Here is a 21,712-nt window from a genome sequence, read left to right on the forward strand (position 1 = left end):
CTAACTGTTATGTCACCATGCCTCATTCAGCAAGGGTAGCTGATAGTGTAGTAGCTGTGATTCAGGTGGTACAGAATCAACATAGGTTAAAGTCCAGTGATGTGAGCACACTTTCTTGAATGAGTTCAGTCCAGTGATTACTGAGAGCTGTCATATTTCAGATGGGTTTGTAAACTAAGGGCTTATCTTCCCCCCACAGCACCCAATCAACCGCCCCCCAACCAGCACTTAGGTGGGCATGGGGAGTTCTGCTGATGCTTTTGGCCAATATTTGCTTCAAGTTGCACTACAATTCTGGATTATTTTTATACAGTATAACATTTGATATCTATGAGAACTTAATTGGGTGCATGTTCCTTTGTGACAACGTTGTATACTCTTGCATTGTCCTTTATTGACTAGGAAGGACTTTTAGTAGAAAGAAATAAGGTCACAAAGTCAAACAAAGTACATTTTTATAGGTTTTATTTATTTGATGCTGTGTTTAATAATTGTCACAAATTTGTCTCTGCAGACTCTGAAGATTCTGACGGGAGCCAGCAAATATGACATGCGCACAAAAAGTGTTCGCCCTCACCTTGCTGATGCTGATGCTCAGGTCATCCTTGAGATCTTTGCTAGTATTGGCTCAGCCTCCACCCAGAATTCACAAGGCCTGCTCAGTGTTATTCCTGCAGCTGTAGCGAAAATGATGAACACCTGTGGGTAAGGAGAGTTTCACCAGATGTGCTTGTTCCTGGCCTTTTTATCTGTCCATCACAATGCCTTTCAGGTTTAACCCTTGTGTATCTTCTAGTAGTGTGTTTTCTGCAACTATTCTGGCTATTCTAATCTGGAAAGACCGAACCATTTTTTTGCCCCTGGACATTATGCACGTGGTTTCTAGTGGAAATTACTGGATAATGTTTGGAATAGGAACATGTTAAGAGTTTTGTTCTTCAACTTTCCTCCTGTCAAGCCTTGTACGGTAATACCTGTTTGAGATCAGCCAGATCAGTGACACCAGTGATTTAATTAGGACCTTTTGATCTTTGAATTTTCTCAAAGGGCAGTAAAAGTGACATTTTGTGTTGGGAAGTGGGAGTGGTGGTGAAATAATTAATATTTGTGAATGCACATTTTTTCTCAACCATATTTTACCCTTATGATTCTTTCCAGATGTTCCTCTGCGGTGCAAGATGGCTTGCTAATTGTCATTATGCTGGTTTCTAATCACAAAAGCCTAGCGGAGTTGTTGGTATCTTGTGATATTTGTCCAATTCTGTATAGCTGCATTGGAAATGGAAGCAGCTCCACTGGCAGTCATCAACAGATGCTGGCAATCATGGCCCTCAGTAATATCTCTTTGAACCATAAGCTTTCCACTGGAATTGAGAATAAAGGTAATGACTGGTACTTTTAACATGCAGTTAAACTCAGAATAACCATGTAGTATTATATTTCATTTCTATCTTTATTTTGGGATCACAGCTCCATTTATAAAATACTACCTTTACTGTTGAGTATTCATGTGCCATGGTTCTACATCACAGAAGTGTGCCCTTCTGGCCAAATAATCCATGCTAACTTTGTTACCCAGGGAGCTAGTCCCATCTTCTAGTATTTACTCTATAGCTCTTTAAGGCTACATCCATACTACACCGGATAAATCTGTAACCGAAGCTTTTTCTCTTCATTTTTATCCTCCGTCCACACTAAAACTGCGTTTTCGTCCCTTGAAACCGGAGCTTTTCAGAAACGCTCTCCAAAGTGTGTAATTTTGAAAACGCCGCTCGGGCAGATCATTGTGGAGGGGGTAACCGGAGAAATCTGAAAACGCTGTCAGACGGCAGCGTGCCATTTCATTGTTTTCTTGAACGCAACCTAACAATTTCAGAACAGACAGCAACGAGACTGAAGCCAGAAGAGTTAGAAATGTACTCACCAAATACTTTGACCCATAACTTACTGAATAAATAAGTATACTCACTTTGCCCTGTTTTCTGTCCTTGCTCGTATGAAGGTTTACCTTTTTATGCAAGTACTTCTTTGACAATAGATGTGTAACAGTCTAATGTAACATTGACCTCCAGTGCCTACTCTGCTGTTCTGTAAGATAGTGATCTTGCACTTTATCCATTTCCTGTCTGTCCCTGTATACTCTCATTAGTGTCTAAAATTCTGTCTTTGCCATCATGAATAAACTTGAAAGCCTGAATATACAGCTCTGAGGCAGAACATTGCATTGATTTGCACATGCATGAATTTCTCATCCCAGTCGTAAATGGCTGACCTTTTGTTGTGAGACCATTCTGCAAAGCTACACTAGCCAGAGGAAACAGCCTCTCAGCATCTATCACGTCAGTCCTGCTCATGATCTTATTTTATTCACTGAGAGCATTTCATTCTTAAATTCCAAATCTAGTTTTGGTAGTGGTGATCAAGAAACTTGTGGTTCCCCCCTTTCTGCACTGTCTTGCAGCGAACCTTGCCTATACTCATTGAATTATCTGAGCTCTAAGTCGGCCAGTTTAATTTTCTCATCCTTGACTAGAGACCTATTTTACTTGTAACCCTATAGCTCCTAGACTTCCGAAAACTATCTCCGATCTTTTGTCTTCTCAAAGATCCTCATTCTGGTGCCTTCAGCAACCTAGCACCAGTGTTCTGAAGTTCTAAATCTAAACCTCTTTGGCTAGGTACCTCCATCCACTCTTTTAATGGGCTCCTCCATTAAATCTACCTTTTCTACCAAGTGTATGGATACCCCCTTTGGATCTTGTCTTTTTTGGCTGATCATGCATTAGGAAGTTTTTTTCATTATTGAAACAAATGCAGTTTGTGTCTTTTAAAAATTAGTTACTGTAGAGAGTTATTTACTTGCCATCTAAGGTGTGAATTTCATTTCCTTTCAGTGTATTTTCTTAATTAATGTTCAAAGTAGGCTTTTTAGGATGTCTACTGTTGTTGACCACATTAAAAATTTGTTTTGTTTGTATAGTTTATGAGAAAATATTATTTCCAACATGGAATTTTTCTGAAGGTCTTCAATTGGATTCTGATGTAATATTCCTCCAGTTCAGTGAATGTGTAATGAAGGGAGGAGTTAAAATGAATTAACTGTCCTTGATCAATGTTTTAATTGCAGACCCAAAATACTTAGTACTTATTGACTTTCAAGAATGACATGGTCCACTTGACTAATCCTGGAATCTTCTAATGTTCTAGAATCAAAAGAAGCCTTAAGCTTGAAGGATGCTGAGTTGAAGATGCTGTTAGTGAGCTTAAAAGAGCAAAGTGGCACCAAAGAGATCATTCTCTCATTGGAGCGCTGGATTTGCGATGAGTCAACTGGCCTGGAATCTCAGATTGCTGACATCATGAAGGATAAAGAAGCCTTCCAGTCACTGGTACAGGGGTTGGATCATTTCCGTTCTGAAAAGGCTGTGCAGCAGGCTATCACGAGGTATGTAGTGGAACACTTTGGTTGTGTAGTTAGTTGTGTCCAAGTACAAATTAAAGCCACAATAGTGTAGCAGTTAGTGTAATGCTTTACAGCGACAGTGATTGTGGTTCAATTCCCGCCGCTGTTTGTACATTCACACTGTGACCGCGTGGATTTCCTCTGGATGCTCTGGTTTTCTCTCTCATATACTCCAAAGACTTGTGTGCAAGTGGTAAGTTGTGGGCATGCTATGTTGGTGTTGGAACCATGGCCCCCAGCACATCCTTGAATGAGTTGGTTGTTGACGCAAAACATATTTTTCACTGTATGTTTCAATGTACAAGTGACAAATAAAACTAATCTTTAATCTCTAGTGGCAGACAAAGATGCCTGCTCCAACCAAAATGATGCATTTTTTCTCTTGCTCTGTCCTGTACATTTGCCATGCCAATAATCTATTTCATGTTCAAATTTGATTATTTAACCATACAGAAATATAACCAAATGAAAAAGTGTTCTTCTGGGGCCAAGGTGCAAAACACATTACCAACAGCACATACAGTGATAGCAGACAACATACAATCACAAACAAAATAATGTATTGCAAGTACCTGAATGGCATGGCCGGTAGAGCAATAATACATACGATGTTGTGCTGGTACGGCTTGTGTTTCCACTTCGTGAACATCAGAGGGCAGCACCCAATCCAGCATGATGTCTCTCCTGGGCAGCTGTAACAGGCAACCCTGCGGCTTCACCACAACTGAGGCAACACAGCTCCCCCACTGTCAGTCTCACCAATTAACCATTTAGCTTTTGAATAGCTAAATCTGGGTTTCTAGTCACCAAAAACCTGGCTGATATTTTCCAAAGCAACACACACAAAATGCTAGAGGAACTCAATGAGTCAGACAACATCTATGGAAATGAATGAACAATTGACATTTCAGGCTGAGACCCTCTGTCAGGAATGAAATGTCAACTATTTACTCATTTCCATGGATGCTGCTTGGCCTGAGTTGCTCCCAACATTTTGCTGGTGTGGATTTCCAACATCTGCAGACCTTCTACTCTTTCATATTTTCCAGTCATGTTTAATATGGAGATGGAGAGATGACAGTTCCTGAGGAGCAATTCCTTAGCTGAAAGAAGACTTAATGCGATCCAACGGCTCAAGTTCATCCTTTAAGGCCCTCTCTTGAAGTATTGTGTTCAGTATTATGTCTGTATGAGAATATGATTGTGCTGGAGTGTGTAGGGGAAAATCACCAAGGCTTTTAGCTTGCTGACTCTTAAGCCTTGTCTATACCAAGAACTACAAGGGTAAAGAGACCCTGATGGCTGTTGTATACAGGCCTCTGAACAGTAGGACATAGGCTACAAATTGCAATGGGAGGTAGAAAAGGAATGTAAAAAGTGCAATGTATGATAGTTGTGGGGATTTTAATGTCCAGGAAGATTGGGAAAATTAGGTTTTTGCTGGATCTCAAGGGAAGGAATTTGTAGAATGCCTATGGGATGGCTTTTTTGGAGCTGCTTGTGATTGGCCCACTAGGAAAAAAGGCAATTCTGGATTGGGTGTTGTGTAATGAAGCAGATTTGATTAGGGAGTTGAAGGTAAAGGAACCCTTAGGAGACAGTGATCATAATATAATAGAATTCACCCTGCATTTTGAGAAGGAGAAGCTAAAATCTGATATATTGGTATTACAATACAGAAAAGCGAACTACAGAGCCATGAGAGAAGAGCTGATTACAGTTGATTGGGAGAGGGCACCAGCAAGAATGATGGCAGAACAGCAATTGCTAGAATTTCTGGGAAGAATTTGAAGGCACAAGACAGATTCATCCCCAAGTATTCTAAAGGGAGGATGAGGCCACCATAGCTGACTAGGGAAGTCAAAGATAGCATAAAAGCAAAAGAAATGGTGTACAATATATTAAAAATTAGTGGGAAGCTAGATAATTTGGAAGTTTTTAAACCAACAAATGGCAACTAAATAACAATAAAGGGAGAAAAGATGAAATGAAGGAAAGCTATCCAATAATATAAAAAGGTATACCGGAAGTTAGTAATGGGGGCCAAAACAGATTGGGTGAATATAATAATTATTTTATGTCAGACTTCACTGGAAGGCACCAGCAGTATACTAGAAATTTGAATGTGTCAGGGGTCAGAAGTAAGTGTAATTGTATTACTAAGGAGAAGGTGATTGAGGGATGACTGCGCAAGCATGTGGACGTCAGCGAGTTAGATGAGTGCGGAGAGTTTAAAAGGAGACAGCTTTATAGAGCGGGTGATGGAGTAGAGGTAGACGAGGTAGACAGAGTAGGAAGGCTTTAGCTCAGTGGGGCTTTGCTGATAACGGGTTGAGGCGAGGTAGATTACCTGTGAAGAATAGAAACAGGAAGTATGTCTGTGAGGGCAGTGTTCTGTACTGGATGTCTGGTGTGGGAAGTCCAGGAGACTCCCAGCCTCCTGGATGACCACATCTGTGCCAAATGCATCGAGCTGCAGCTCCTTAGAGACCGGGTTAGGGAACTGGAGATGCAGCTCGATAACCTTTGTCTGGTCAGGGAAAGTGAGGAGGTGATAGAGAGGAACCACAGGCAAGTAGTCACACCAGGGCCTCGAGAGACAGATAAGTGGATGACGGTCAGGAGAGGGAAGGGCAAAAGTCCGATACTAGAGAGTACCCCTGTGGCTGTCCCCGTAAGTACTCCTGTTTGAATACTGTTGCGGGGGATGGCCTACCTAGGGGAAGCAACAGTAGCTTTGCCTCTGGCGCTGAGTCTGGCCCTGTGACTCAGAAGTGTAGGGAAAGGAAGAAGGCAGCAGTAATGGGGGACTCTATAGTTAGGGGGTCAGACAGGCGATTCTGTAGACACAGGAAAGAAATGCTGATGGTAGTTTGCCCTCCAGGTGCCAGGATCTAGGATGTTACTGATCATGTCCATGATATCCTGAAATGGGAAGGTGAATAGCCAGTGAGTGCATGGAATAGTCTGCCGGCAACAGTGGTGGAGGCTGAAACGAATATGTCTTTAAAGAGACTCTTGGATAAGTATATGGAGCTTAGAAAAATAGAGGGCTATGGGTGATCCTAGGTAATTTCTAAAATAAGTACATGTTTGGCACAGCATTGTGGGCCGGAGGACCTGTATTGTGCTGCAGGGTTTCTGTTTCTAAGGTGCTTGGGAAACGGAAAGGTCTGAAGGTAGATAAGTCACCAGGACCAGATGGACCATACCCCAGGGCTCTGAAAGAGATAGCTAAAGAGATTGTGGAAGCATTAGTAATGATCTTTCGGGAATCACTAGATTCTGGAGGACTGGAAAGTGGCAAATGTTATTCCTTTAAGAAAGGATGGGGGACGTCACATGATGACATAGGATCGAGACGTGGAAATCCAGCTCTCCCGTAAAAAACTAATAAATTAATGTTTAAGTGAAGAAAAGTTAGTAAATATTTTCTAAAAACTACGTCTGAACTACTTAGGATTTTCCTTAGATATGCCTCCTAAACAGACACAGAAGGAAGCTACTACTTTGAAGACAGTACAAGCTGGGCCAGCCACCATGAAGAAGCCTCGGACTCAAGTGCATCTTACCTCCGGCAATACAGAACAGGAATCGGCGGCAACATCAACAGTCTGCAAGAAGGAACAACAGGAACTGTGCGTGCACGAAGGAAAGGGCATGTGCAAACACGAGCAATTTGAACTACAAATCCCAGCTACGATTGGAAGTGGAAGTGAAAATGAATCCAAGGTGGATTCAGATTCTCTGGAACATGCAGATGAAGATGAGGAGGTAAAAGAAGAACAACAGGAAGAGGTTGGAGGTAGAAGATATTCTGGGGACATAAGGGAAGTTTTGGCGCAAATAATGCTTGAATTAAAAGAATTAAAAACATTAAAAATAATAAAAGAAGATATTACAATATGAAGACTATGTTTGATAAAATGGTGAAAAAACAGGAGAAAATGGACAAGAAAGTTAAAAAGCTGGAAGAAATAACGAGAGACACTAATGATAGAGTGAATAAAATGGAAGATAATATTCTTGCCTGGACATAAGAAAGAAAACGACTGTTGGAAAAAATAGACGTGCTTGAAAATTTTAGTAGACAAAATAATATTAAAATTGTTGGTCTTAAAGAAGGAATAGAGGGAGAGGATCCAATAAAATTTTTTCAAAAATGGATCCCGGAAAATTTGGAAATGGAAGAGGGAACCCAGTTGATTGAAATCGAAAGGGTCCACAGAGCCTTAAGACCAAAACCTCAACCTGATCAAAACCCACGACCAATCTTGATAAAATGCTTAAGATATCAAGATAAAAGAAAAGATCCTGAAGGCGGCTGCCCAGTGTGCCAGAAAGAGAAATGAGCCATTGATGATAGAAGGGAAAGCAGTTCTTTTCTATCCTGATATAAGTTATGACCTTTTGAAGAGAAAGAAGGAATTTAATCCAGCGAAAAAGTTTTATTGGAAAAGGGTTATAAATTTATATTGCGTCATCATTTTTTGGATGACGGAAAAAGATGATTTTTTTACTTATCATCGGGATGCAGAGGAGTTTGCACAAGAATTCCCAAATATTCGCTAGACACAGTAAAGATTTAAAAGTGAAACAGATTAAAGATGAAGAAGGGGACAGTGAAGTGAGTTGATGGACATTAAGGACAGAAGAATATTTAAATATACTTTTAATTATATAATAATTTGAAAGGTAAAAATTTGAGAAATATTAATCGAGAGTAGTGATATTTTTTCTTATATATACTTTTTTCATGTTACGGGGAGCTGGGGGAACTGCAGATCGATCGCTACGGGATTCACGTGTGTAATCATGGCGTTTGCCATGACCCGCACAACGGAGGGGGGTAATGTTGTGTTTTTTTCCATTCACAACATTAGCAGGGGGGTTTTTGGTTATTTTTTCCTTTATAATCTATTTTTCTTTTTCTTTCTTTGCCTGGATGATCGGAGGGGAGACACATAGCAACATGGAGAATTTTAAAATAATTCCCCAAGGTACTATGAGAGTTGAAATATTATGTATTATTATAAACTGGAGTAACCCCGTTAAAAATAATGACTAATTTACTGATTTTTTAAAGTTTTAATGTTAATGGGCTTAATGGACCGGTGAAAAGAAAAAGAATTTTAACATACCTTAAGAAAATGATAGTAGATATAGCTTTTATACAAGAAACACATTTAACAGAGATAGAACATCAGAAATTAAAGAGAGATTGGGTCGGAAATGTTATAGCAGCTTCATTTAATTCAAAAGCGAGGGGAGTTGCAATTTTAGTCAACAAAAATTTACCAATTAAAATTCAAAATGTATTAATTGATTCTGCGGGAAGAAATGTAATTACACATTGTCAAATCTTTTCCGAACTATGGACTCTTATGAATATTTATGCACCAAATGAAAATGATGTAAAATTTATACAAGAGGCTTTTTTGAATTTGGCTGACGCACACAATAAAATATTAGTAGGTGGAGACTTTAACTTTTGTCCAGACCCAGTTTTAGATAGATCAACAAAGGTTGTTACAAAACCAAAAGTAGCAAAATTAATTTTATCATTGATGAAAGATTTAAATTTGATTGTTATATGGAGAAGAATTAACCCAAGAGAAAGAGATTATTCATTTTATTCAAATAGACATAAAACTTATTCAAGGATAGATTTTTTCCTACTATCAGCGAATATTCAAGACAGAGTGAAAAATATGGAATATAAAGCAAGAATATTGTCAGATCATTCCCCCTTGATAATGACAATGATAATGAAGGATAAGGAGGAATCGATTTACAGGTGGAGATTTAATTCAATATTATTAAAACATCAAGATTTTTGTGATTTTATGAAAAACATTGTTTTTTTTAGATATAAACTCACATTCAGTTGATGATAAATTTATATTATGGGAAACGATGAAGGCATATTTGAGAGGCCAGATAATAAGTTATACTTCTAAAATTAAGAAGGAATATATGGTAGAAATAGATTAATTGGAAAAAGAGAGTACAAAATTAGAAAAAGAATTTCAAAGATATATGACAAGAAAAACAAAGACAACTTGTTAATAAGAAGCTACAATATAATACACTTCAGACATACTGAACAGAAAATGCAATTATGAGAACTAAACAGAGATATTATGAACTAGGTGAAAGATCACACAAGATTCTTGTTTGATAGTTAAAAACAGACCAGGCTTCCAAAACGATAAATGCAATTAGAACAAGTGTAAATAAAATTACTTATAAACCTTTAGAAATCAATTAAACTTTACATTTTTTTTATTCTGAACTGTATCAATCAGAATCTCAAAATGATATTGTTGAGATAGAAAGGTTTTTTATCACAAATAACTCTCTCAAAATTGAATTCGGAAGGACAGAAGGGATTAGATGTGCCTTTTACAGTAAAAGAGGTTGAAGAAGCTCTAGGATCACTTCAGAGTAATAAATCTCCAGGAGAAGATGGTTTTCTGCCTGAATTTTACAAAAAGTTTAAAGATTTATTAATTTCTCCTTTTATGGAGCTAATACACCAAACGGAAAGAACGCATAAACTTCCAGAATCTTTCTCGACAGCTATTTTAATAGTATTGCCAAAAAAAGACAGAGATCTTTTAAAGCCAACATTATATAGACCTATTTCTTTGTTGAACACGGACTATAAAATAATAGCAAAGATTTTATCTAATAGATTATCTAAATACTTACCAAAATTAATACACATGGACCAAACAGGATTTATTAAAAATAGACAATTGGCAGATAATGTAACTCGGTTACTTAGCATAATTCATTTGGCACAAAAGAGGGAAGAAATGAATGTGGCAGTTACTTTGGATGCAGAAAAAGCATTTGATAGATTGGAATGGGATTTTTTATTTAAGGTATTGGAAAAATATGGATTAGGAGTATCTTTTATAAAATGGATTAAAACCTTAAATACTAACCCCAAAGTTAAAGTGGTGACAAATGGCTAAATTTCAACATCATTTCAGTTAACAAGGTCAACTACACAAGGTTGTCCATTATCACCTGCTTTATTTGTGTTGGCGATAGAACCATTAGCTGAATTAATTAGAACTGACTCAGATATTATGGGTTTCAGAGTTAATGAGGAGGAATATAAGATTAACTTATTTGCTGATGATGTTCTGATTTATCTAACTAACTCATTGCATTCATTGCGTAAATTATCTTCTAGATTGGAAGAATATGGGAAAATATCAGGGTACAAAATAAATTGGGATAAAAGTGAAATTCTACCCCTTACTAAAGGAGATTATAGTCAATGTTGATTAATAACTCAATTTAAATGGCCGATAAATGGTATAAAGTATTTAGGTATAAGAGTTGATAATGATATAAAGAATTTATATAAACTAAATTATTTGCCATTATTGAAAAAAATTCAAGAGGATCTTGATAAATGGATGATGTTACCAATAACATTAATAGGTAGAGTCAATGCTGTAAAAATGAATATATTCCCTAGATTACAATATTTATTCCAAACACTACCAATACAGTTACCGCAGAGTTTCAAGAGTTTCAAGAGTTAAGTAAATGTGTGAGGAAATTCCTTTGGAAAGGTAAGATGTCAAAAATATCGTTGGAAAAATTGACATGGAAATTTGACCTAGGAGGGTTACAATTACCAAATTTTAAGAATTATTACAAAGCAAATCAACTTAGATTTATTGCATCTTTTTTTGATGAAGATAAACCGGCATGGATTAGAATAGAATTAGATAAAATAGGAGAAAATATACCAGAAGATTTTATATATAAATGGGAATCTAAATGGATACAGGAAAAGAAAGAATCTCCTATACTAAAACATTTGATTGATTTATGGAATAAGATAAATGTTGATGATGAGATAAAGAAATCTTTATTAGCAAAGAGACTTTTAATTCAAAATAAACTTACCCTTTTACAATGGATAATCAACTTTTATATAACTGGTTTCACAAAGGGATTAGATATATAGGAGACTGTTTTGAAGGAGGTATATTAATGTCATTTGACCAATTAAAGAATAAATATAAAATATCAAATAACACTCTTTTCTGTTATTTCCAATCAAGGGCTTATTTAAGAGATAAACTGGGTCAAACAATGTTATTGCCGAAACCTAATGAAATAGAAACTTTAATTCATAAAGGAAAAATTAAAAAAAATATTTCTGGTATGTATAATTTAATTCAAAAACAGGCAATTAAGCAAGGAATTTATAAGTCAAGACAAAAATGGGAAACTGATTTGAATATTAAAATTGATGAAACAAGTTGGTCAAGATTATGTCTTGACAGTAAGACAAATACAATAAATGTTCGACTAAGATTAGTACAATATAACTTTTTACATCAAATATATATTACACCACAAAAAATAAATCGATTAAACTCAAATTTATCTGATCAATGTTTTCGATATAATCAAGAAATTGGTACTTTTTTACACTCAACTTGGTCTTGTTTTAAAATTCAACCTTTTTGGACAAATTTAAGAGTTTTACTGGAACAAATTATTGGAATACAACTTCCACATAATCCAACATTATTTTTACTAGGCGATATTGAAGGGATAAAATCGAAATCCAAATTGAATAAATATCAGAAAGAATTCATAAAAATTGCATTGGCAGTAGCCAAAAAGGCTATTGCAGTTACTTGGAAATCGGATTCATACTTAAGTTTAGATCGTTGGAAGAATGAAATTTTTAGCTGCATTCCACTTGAAAAAATTACTTATAATTTAAGAGATAAATATGAAATATTTCTGAAAATTTGGCACCCTTATTTATAAAAGATAGGATTAAATATATAGGTGCTCCGAAGATAAAATTAATGGTTATCTGGGGAAAGAAATAAATATACATATTAAAGCTATTATGAACTCCATGGAGCATGTGGGGATCTTCCGATATCCAGGCATTCTTTCTTTCTTTCTTTTTTTTTCTCTATAGGGATATGTTAGGGGAGAGGGGGGAAGGGTTGATAATTTTTTTTCTTTCTGTAACCTATTTGAAAATTCAATAAAAATTTTTTTAAAAAAAGAAAGGATGGAAGCAGAAGAAAAGAAATTGTATACCAGTTAACCTGACTTCAGTAATGGAAAGGTGTTAGAATCATGTTGGGTGAGATTTCAGTGTTCTTGGAGGCACGTGATAAAGTAGGCCTAAGTCAACATGGGAAAATCTTTCCTTTATCAATCTTTTTATTAGTTAAATAAAAAAAAAAAATATATATATATATATATATATATATATATATATATAAACGAGGAGAATTATCACAAATATCTATATCAATAACAGTTCAAATAAAAGGAAAAATAACATCAGGATTAAGAAAAAGTATTAATCTAATAGTATATAATAAAGAGAAGGGTAATTGATTCTCCTCTTACCCGTAAAAAGAAAAAATAGATAAAGAAACTTTTATAATTGACATAAACAGAAAGAAAAAACCCCAAAACACAAAAAAAAGAAGAAAAAAAGAACTGGGCAACTTAAACCGAGAATGAAAACCAAAAAAAAAAGGAAAAACTTTCTGATCAAATCCAAAGCTTCAAAAAGGTAACTGGAAGGGCCATAAGTCAGAGCATATGAAAATATTGAATAAAAGGTTGCTGTTTCCTCAAATTTAGAGAATGTATCAAATGCCCGACTTCTTATTTTCTCTAAACTTAAACAGGACATAATGGAGGTATGCCAGTGAATAACAGTAGGTGGATTAGAATCCTTCCATTTAAGCACAATGGCTCTCTTAGCCAATAAAGTTGTGAAAGCTATCATCCATTGAGCGGAAGCAGGAATATATCCTACTTCTAAAGGAATGATCCCAAAAATTGCTGTAAGTAAATTCGGTTGTAGATCCAAATTCAGAACCTTTGACAAAGTTTTGAAGACTTCTTTCCAAAAATTATCTAAATTGATGCAAGACCAGAACTTATGTGTTAAAGCAGCCACCTCAATATTACATCTATCACAAATAGGATTAATATTAGCAAAAATACGGGCTGATTTGTCCTTTGACATATGTGCCCGATGCACTACCTTGAACTGTATTAAGGAGTGATGGGCGCAAGTAGAAGGGGTATTTACCAAATGAAAAATTTTATCCCATTGATTATCTGAAAGTGACTTTCGAAACTCTAGTTCCCATGCAGCTTTAATTTTATCATTAGGTAACATGCGCAAGTTCAATAACCATTTATAAATGATAGCTATCAGTCCTTTTTGAAATGGTTTGACCTGAAAAAGAATATCGATAATATTGGGTGAATAAGCCAAAGGAAAATCTAGCAGTAGATTACATAGAAAATTCCTAATTTGTAAATATCTAAAGAAGTGTATATTAGATAGGTCATATTTATCTGCTCACTGAGTGAAAGACATTAGACAATTACCCAAAAACAAATCTAAAAAAGTTACTATTCCTTTGGTTTACCAAATTGAAAAGGTCTGATCAAAAATTAAAAGTTTAAAAAAATAATTAAGATGGATTTTACTAGAAGGAACAAAGTTATTAAAATCAAAGGATCTACGAAATTGAAATCAAATTCTTAATGTATGCTTAATAATAGGATTAAAATCTGGGGTACCGATATTAGAAAGCAAAAAAGGAAGAGGAGCTCCCAATAACGAAGCCAAAGCGTACCCCTTCACCAAGTTTTTTTCCAAATCCACCCATAAGGGACAATCATGTATATCTGAAAAATGAATCCAAAAAGCGATATAATGAATGTTAATTGCCTAGTAGTAAAATCTAAAGTTTGGCAAAGCCATACCACCATACTTTTTTAATTTCTGCAATAAAAGTTTACTCAATTTAGGATTTTTATTATTCCAAATAAAAGATAAAATTTTAGAATCTATTCTATCAAAAAACAGTTTAGGAACAAAAGAAGAGATTGCTTCGAATACATATAAAAACTTCAGTAATACTATCATTTTAATAGCATTAATACGGCCAATTAATGATAATGTCATGACCATTTAGAAATTACTTGCTGCGTATACGCAATTAATGGAAGAAAGTTATATTTATATAGGTCGTTAAAATTTTTGGTAATTTTAATACCGAGATAAGTAAAGTTATTTTTAGCAATACTAAAAGGAAATTGATCATATTGATCAAAATAATTGTTAATAGGAAGTAGCTCACTTTTATGCAAATTTAGTTTATATCCAGAAAAACTACTAAATTCAGAAAATATAGGTAACAAAGCAGGAATCGTTTTCTTAGGATCTGAAATATAAACTAACAAGTCATCTGCATACAACGAAACCTTATGCACTTTATCTCCTCTCTTAATATCCGAAACCTCATTGGAGTCCCGAAGAGCAATAGCGAGAGGTTCTAAAGCTAAATTAAATAGCAGCGGACTGAGCGGGCAACCCTGCCGGGTACCTCTATATAACCTAAAATAAGAAGCTTTTTGATTATTACAGTCAGACCCTCCTTATCTGCGAGTTCCGCATCCGCAAATTCAACTAACTGCGAATCGAGAAAACCTGGAAGTGCTCTTCCAGCACTTGTTGTTTTGAACATGTACACTTTTTTTTCTTATCATTATTCCCTAAACAATGCAGTATAACAACTATTTTACATAGAATTTACATTGTATTAGGTTTTATAAGTAATCTAGAGACGATTTTAAGTATGTGGGAGGATGTGCGTGGGTTATCGTGGATCGGGATTAAAAAAAAAATGAAGTTCTCTTAGTAAGTCGGAACAGGTACATCCAGTATTATTTAGCGTCAGTTAGTCAAACGTTTGTCTTAGTATATAGTATATATTTTACCTTTCTATGCATATAAAACACTTCAGAACGTATGTTTCAGCGCCGGGCTCGGGAACGGAAGATCTATCAGATCTTCGTACTTTCAAAATCTGCCTTCTAGCCATAGATGCTTTGAGTTGAGGAGCTAACAATTTACCTGATTTATCTCCAAGTATATAAATTGACTTCTGGATTTCAAAAGTTGCTGCTCAATGGGGTAAGTCAATAGCAAGTCAAGCTGCGGTTGAAGTTTCACCCTTTCCTTGTATAAATCTTTGGTAGGTAATATTGAATAAACTTTATTTTATTTCTTTGATCCTGTTAGTAATCACTAAAAGCTCTGCTTTAGTTTTCTTTCCTGTAGCTGCTATATATTAAATTATATGTCCCCTAAGAAAAGATTTTATCGTATCCCAAATAACCAACTTTGACATACCCTCAGTTGTATTTAATTGAAAAAATAAAGAGATTTGCTCTTTTATAAAACTTTAAAAAGTTGAATCATGGAGCAGCGCAGCATTGAATCGCCACTGAGCTGCCTTCCGTGAGTTATCAGAAAACTTCAGTGTGAGTTTCATAGGCGTGTGATCCGACAGTGCAATAATGTCATACATACAATCAGCAACAAAGGATACCAATAGCGTATCTAACAAAAAATAATCAATTCTTGAATATTTATGATGTACATGTAGAGGAAAAAATGGAGAAATCTTTATCTTTAGGATGTAGAAAACTCCAAATATCTAACACACCATATTCTAATAAAAAGGAATTAATGCAGGACGCAGCCTTATTAGGAAGACACGAATTGGTCGATGATCTATCAATCAAGGGATTTAGACAGCAGTTAAAGTCACCACCCATAATCAACTTAAATTCTTTTTCTTTTCAAATCTTTTTATTAGTTTTTTAAAAAAAAACAGAAGAAAAATATTGTTACAAGACATTTGAGAGTACATAATAGATTGATAAACATTCAAATATATATTGATCCATACATAGAATCTCTCAAACTCATATAATAATATAAATGATTAAGAGAAACCCCCCCCCCAAAAAAAAACAACAACTAAATAGAAAAAAACTAACCAACATGGGCAATCGCATAATGTTATATATATACAGTAGTGCCTATGACTCCCAACCTCCATCCACACAATTCAGGATAGTGACAATAAGGTTCAGGATCAGACCGTTTAATTCATATGAAAATGCTGAATAAATGGTCTCCAAGTTTCCTCAAATTTAACTGACGAATCGAAAACCACACTTCTAATTTTTTCTAAACTTAAACAGGAAATAGTTTGGGAAAACCACTGAAATACTGTTGGAGGATTGGCTTCTTTCCAATTCAGTAAAATGGATCTTCTAGCCATTAGTGTAATAAATGCAATCATTCGTTGGAATGAAGCGGATAAACACTTATTATCTATCATTGGTAGGCCAAAAATTGCAGTAAAAGGATGTGGTTGGAGATTAATATTTAAAACTCTTGAAATAATATTAAAAATATCTTTCCAATAGTTTTGTAAGCAAGGACAGGACCAAAACATATGAGTCAACGAAGCTATATCAGAATGACATCTATCACAGGTTGGATTAACATACGAGTAAAATCGAGCAAGTTTATCTTTAGACATATGAGCTCTGTGTACGACCTTAAATTGTATTAGAGTATGTTTAGCACATATAGAGGATGAGTTTACCAATAATAAAATTTTTTCCCATTGCTCAGTAGAAATAGGGCAATGCAGTTCTTCCTGCCATTCCTTCTTAATTTTTTCAGATATATCTGGTTGTAGATTCATAATCATATTATAAATGATAGCAACAAGACCCTTTTGACAAGGATTAAGAGCTAAAATTCTTTCTGTAATGTCCAATGGACATTCTTTCGAAAAAGACTTTAGTTCATTATATAAAAAATTTCTAACTTGTAGATATCTAAAAAAATGGGTTTTAGATAAATTATATTTATTAGATAATTGTTCGAAGGACATAATGTTATCATCCAAAAACAGATCACGAAAACATGTTATACCTTTTGTTTTCCATAAATAAAAGGCTTGATCTATGGAAGATGGTCGAAAAAAGTAATTAGCTGTTATAGGACTTGACAGTATAAACTTATTCAAACCAAAAAATTTACGAAATTGAAACCAGATTCGTAATGTATACTTGACTATAGGATTAGTTATCTGTTTATTCATTTTAAATAACGAAAAGGGAAGTGAAGATCCTAAGATTGAAATCAATGAGAAATCTTGCACAGATTTACATTCCAAATTTACCCATTGTGGGCCAGCAACTGTAGTCGATTCTTGTGTCCAAAATATCAAATACCGTATATTAACTGCCCAATAGTAAAATCTTAAGTTTGGTAGAGCCAAACCGCCCTCCTTCTTAGGCTTCTGTAAATATTTTTTAGCTAACCTAGGATTTTTGTTCTGCCACAAATACGACGATATTTTAGAATCAACTGTATCAAAAAAAGATTTAGGAATAAAAATTGGTAATGCTTGAAATAGGTATAAAAATTTAGGTAGTATCATCATCTTAATGGCATTAATTCTACCTACCAAAGACATAGATAGTGGAGACCACCTATTAGCAAGTTGCTTAATTTGATCTATTAAAGGCAAAAAATTAGTTTTAAATAAATCTTTATGTTTTTTAGTAATTTTAATACCTAAATAAGTAAAATAGTCTGTAACAATTCTATATGGTACCCGATTATAAATTGGAGTATGCATATTTAATGGAAAAAGTTCACTCTTATTAAAATTCAATTTATACCCAGAGAAGTTACTAAATTGAGCAAGCAAAGAAGAAATAGCAGGAATAGATCTTTCAGGATCAGATATATATAATAACAAATCATCTGCATATAATGATACCTTATACATCGTCTCCCCACGGGTAATACCTAAAATATTGGGTGATTCACGAATAGCTATAGCCAAGGGTTCCAAAGCAATGTCAAATAATAAAGGGCTTAAAGGACAACCTTGCCTTGTACCCCGAAATAGCTGAAAAAAAGGGGATCTTTGATTATTAGTGAAAACCGAAGCTAAAGGTTTCTGATATATTAATTTAATCCATGATATAAATTTTGAACTAAAATTAAAATGTTGCAAAGTATTAAATAAATATGACCATTCGACTCTATCAAATGCTTTTTCGGCATCTAAGGAGATGACACATTCTGGGATTTTAGATGAAGAAGTATAAGCAATATTAATTAATTTTCTAATATTAAAAGATGAATAACGATTTTTAATAAATCCAGTCTGATCCTCAGAAATAATCCGAGGCAATATATTTTCTAATCTAATAGCCAAGATTTTACTAAAAATCTTAAAATCCATATTCAGCAAAGATATAGGCCGATAAGATGCACATTCAGTGGGATCTTTATCTTTTTTAAGAATTAAAGAAATAGAAGCTTCATAAAAAGATTGTGGTAGTTTACCTATACTTAATGCATCTTTAAAAATTTTACAAAGCCAAGGAGAAAGTATAGAAGAAAAGGATTTAAAAAATTCTGCAGAAAAACCATCTGGGCCCGAAGCTTTACCCGAGTTCATTAAGAAAATGGCCTTTTCTATTTCAGACTCCGTAATAGGTGTATCCAAAAATACACTATCCTCAGCAGTTACTTTTGGAATATTCAATTTCCTTAAAAATTCACTCATTATAGAAGAGTCTTTAGTACATTCTGATTGATATAAAGAATTATAAAAATCTTGAAAGGCTGTATTTATCTCTTTGTGATCAATCGTCAGAGTACCATCTTGTTTACGAATCTTAGTAATTTGTCGCTTATCCGAAACAATTTTCAATTGGTTAGCTAGTAATTTACCAGACTTATCTCCATATGTATAAAATTGAGCTTTCGATTTAATTAACTGACTTTCAATCGAAGAGGTTAATAATAAACTATGCTCCATTTGAAGTTCCACCCTTTCTTTATAAAGTTCTTTACTAGGGGTCAATGCATAAATCTTATCAATTGCCTTAATTTTATCAACTAATGTTGATATTTTAGAATTAGTTCGTTTCCTAACTCCGGCAGAATATGAAATAATCTGTCCACGAATATATGCCTTGAAAGTATCCCAGAGAGTTCCACTAGAGATGTCTGCTGTGGAATTTATTGAGAAAAACAAATCAATTTGCTGTTTAATAAAGTTAATAAAGTCAGAGTCCTGCAGTAAAACAGAATTAAACCTCCAACTTTTAGTACTAATATGTGAATCCGTCACCTTAATAGATAACTTCAAAGGTGCATGATCAGATATAACAATAGAGTCGTATTTGCAATCCATGACATCTGTAAGGAAGTGCTGATCAATGAAAAAGTAGTCAATCCTTGAGTAATTATGATGCACATGGGAAAAGTATGAGAACTCTTTATCATTAGGGTGTAGAAAACGCCAGATTTCACAGATAGCTGAATCAATCATAAAAGAATTAATAAGAGAAGCCGATTTGTTCGGAAAAGTTTGAATGGGTTTGGATCTATCCATCAAAGGGTTTAAACAACAATTAAAATCCCCGCCCATTATCAATCTGTATTGATTCAGATTAGGAAAGGATGTAAATAAACATTTAAAAAATTCAGGACAGTCAGTATTTGGAGCATAAACATTAACTAAAACAACTTTTTGATTAAAAAGCAACCCAGTAATAAGCAAAAATCTACCTTGCGGGTCTGAAATTGTTTCATAATGTATAAAAGCAGTTGATGAGTCTATAAAAATAGAAACACCTCTCACTTTGGCTTGCGAATTTGAGTGATACTGTTGGCCCTTCCAAAACCTAAACAACCTCTGACTATCCACCTTCCTAACATGAGTCTCTTGTACAAAAATAACATTCGCATTCATTCTATGGAATACTTTGAATACTTTTTTCCGTTTAATCGGATGATTTAAACCATTAGTATTCCAAGAAACAAAGTTAATAGTCTTATCCATATTGACAATACATATTACAGTTAACATATAGGTTTAAAAGAAAAGTGAACTCATGAACTCGGAAGGGGGAAGTAAGTTCAAAGGGAAGCCGGAAGTCACAGCACCGCAGCCATTTTAGTAGTTTCATATAAGCCCATGAAGTAAAACTAAGCAAAAAGCAAGCAGAAAAAAGAAAAAAAAGAAAAATCTCCCTCCCACCACCCTCAAAACCCCAGGAAAAAAGCCAAACAGAGGCAAGCGAGCGATCTAATACTAAAATTACCCCCTTGTCTCAAGACGGCAACTCAGACGTAACAAAGTTAAAAAAAATACAAACAACCCACATTATAAAAAAAGGGTTGATATAGGAAAAATTAAAATATAAAATTAGTGTTATAAATGTATATTATCAAAAGGGTTAAAAATTAAAACAATAAATGAAGGTTTAACACTTTCGAACAGATCAAAACAGTTATGACGCTACAGACACTGGAGTCTGTCGGGAAGAAGAAACGCCATTTTATTCTTCCAAATCTTAATATTCAAATGCTAAAAATGTAAAAAAAGAGCGTATATCGATTAAAAAAAAGAAAAAAAAAATAACCCTAATAGGTCATCTTCAACATTAATCGGTTAGTAATATATAAAAATATGAAATCGGAATAAACCCGGTAGAAAAAAGAGAGCTTTAATCGTATATAAGAAATACATATGAACCGTATCAAAAAAGAACCCAAACGTCAATCTATAACAGATCCAAATCTATAGGCTAGATTACATTGATCAGCCCGATCAAATGTCATTGTTCCAGGAAACCTTGAGCATCCGCTGGCGATTTAAACAGCCGAAAAGATCCATCTTGAAGGGTGACTCTCAGGTGTGCTGGAAACAGCAACGCTTGCTTGTAGCCTTTCTGGTGAAAATTCGACATAACCGATCTGAAAGCCAGCCTAGCCCGCAGTACTTCGGGGCTATAGTCCTCCAGAATGCGAAAATTAAAATTTTGATAAGTTATCATACCTTTTTTACGAGCCGCACGAATCAGTCGTTCTTTGATGTGAGGATAATGGATCCTGAGAATTATGTGCCGTGGTTTCAGACTTGAATCTGCCCGATATCTGGATACTCTGTGTGCCCGATCGATTAATGGGGGGTTATCCAGGACTTCTTCGCCCAGGACATCCACTAGAAATTTGGAGAAGAAAACGGTCAGATCACCGCTTTCAAATTTTTCCGGGATTCCAATTAACCGAAGATTTTGTCTTCGAGAACGATTTTCCAAATCAGTAATTTTAGCTTTATAGCGATCCATCTGTTGGATCGTCGAAGTTTGCTCTTCTTGCATTTTTTCGATTATAAGATCCTTCTTACGAGCAGCTTCTTCAAGAACCAAAATGCTTGCATGTTGTTCATTTGATTCCCGTGAAAGGGTCAGGAACTTATCTTCGAGTGATCTCAAACGATTGTCATACTGTGAGAATCTTCCAAGTAATTT

The 21,712-nt window shown here is 34.8% G+C and overlaps 1 protein-coding gene across 3 annotated transcripts in view; it reads left to right on the forward strand.

Moving 5' to 3' along the window:
• Positions 1-21,712, forward strand: part of LOC140733195 (cullin-9) — a 292,661-nt gene that overhangs the window by 148,912 nt on the left and 122,037 nt on the right. For all 3 annotated transcript variants that reach the window (XM_073056198.1, XM_073056200.1, XM_073056199.1), the window contains 3 exons: positions 515-705; positions 1,159-1,382; positions 3,208-3,445. In XM_073056198.1, the coding sequence (XP_072912299.1) occupies positions 515-705; positions 1,159-1,382; positions 3,208-3,445 (653 nt within the window). The remainder of the gene's footprint in view (positions 1-514; positions 706-1,158; positions 1,383-3,207; positions 3,446-21,712) is intronic.

Source organism: Hemitrygon akajei, chromosome 9 (assembly GCF_048418815.1).
Source record: "Hemitrygon akajei chromosome 9, sHemAka1.3, whole genome shotgun sequence".
NCBI lineage: Eukaryota > Metazoa > Chordata > Chondrichthyes > Myliobatiformes > Dasyatidae > Hemitrygon > Hemitrygon akajei.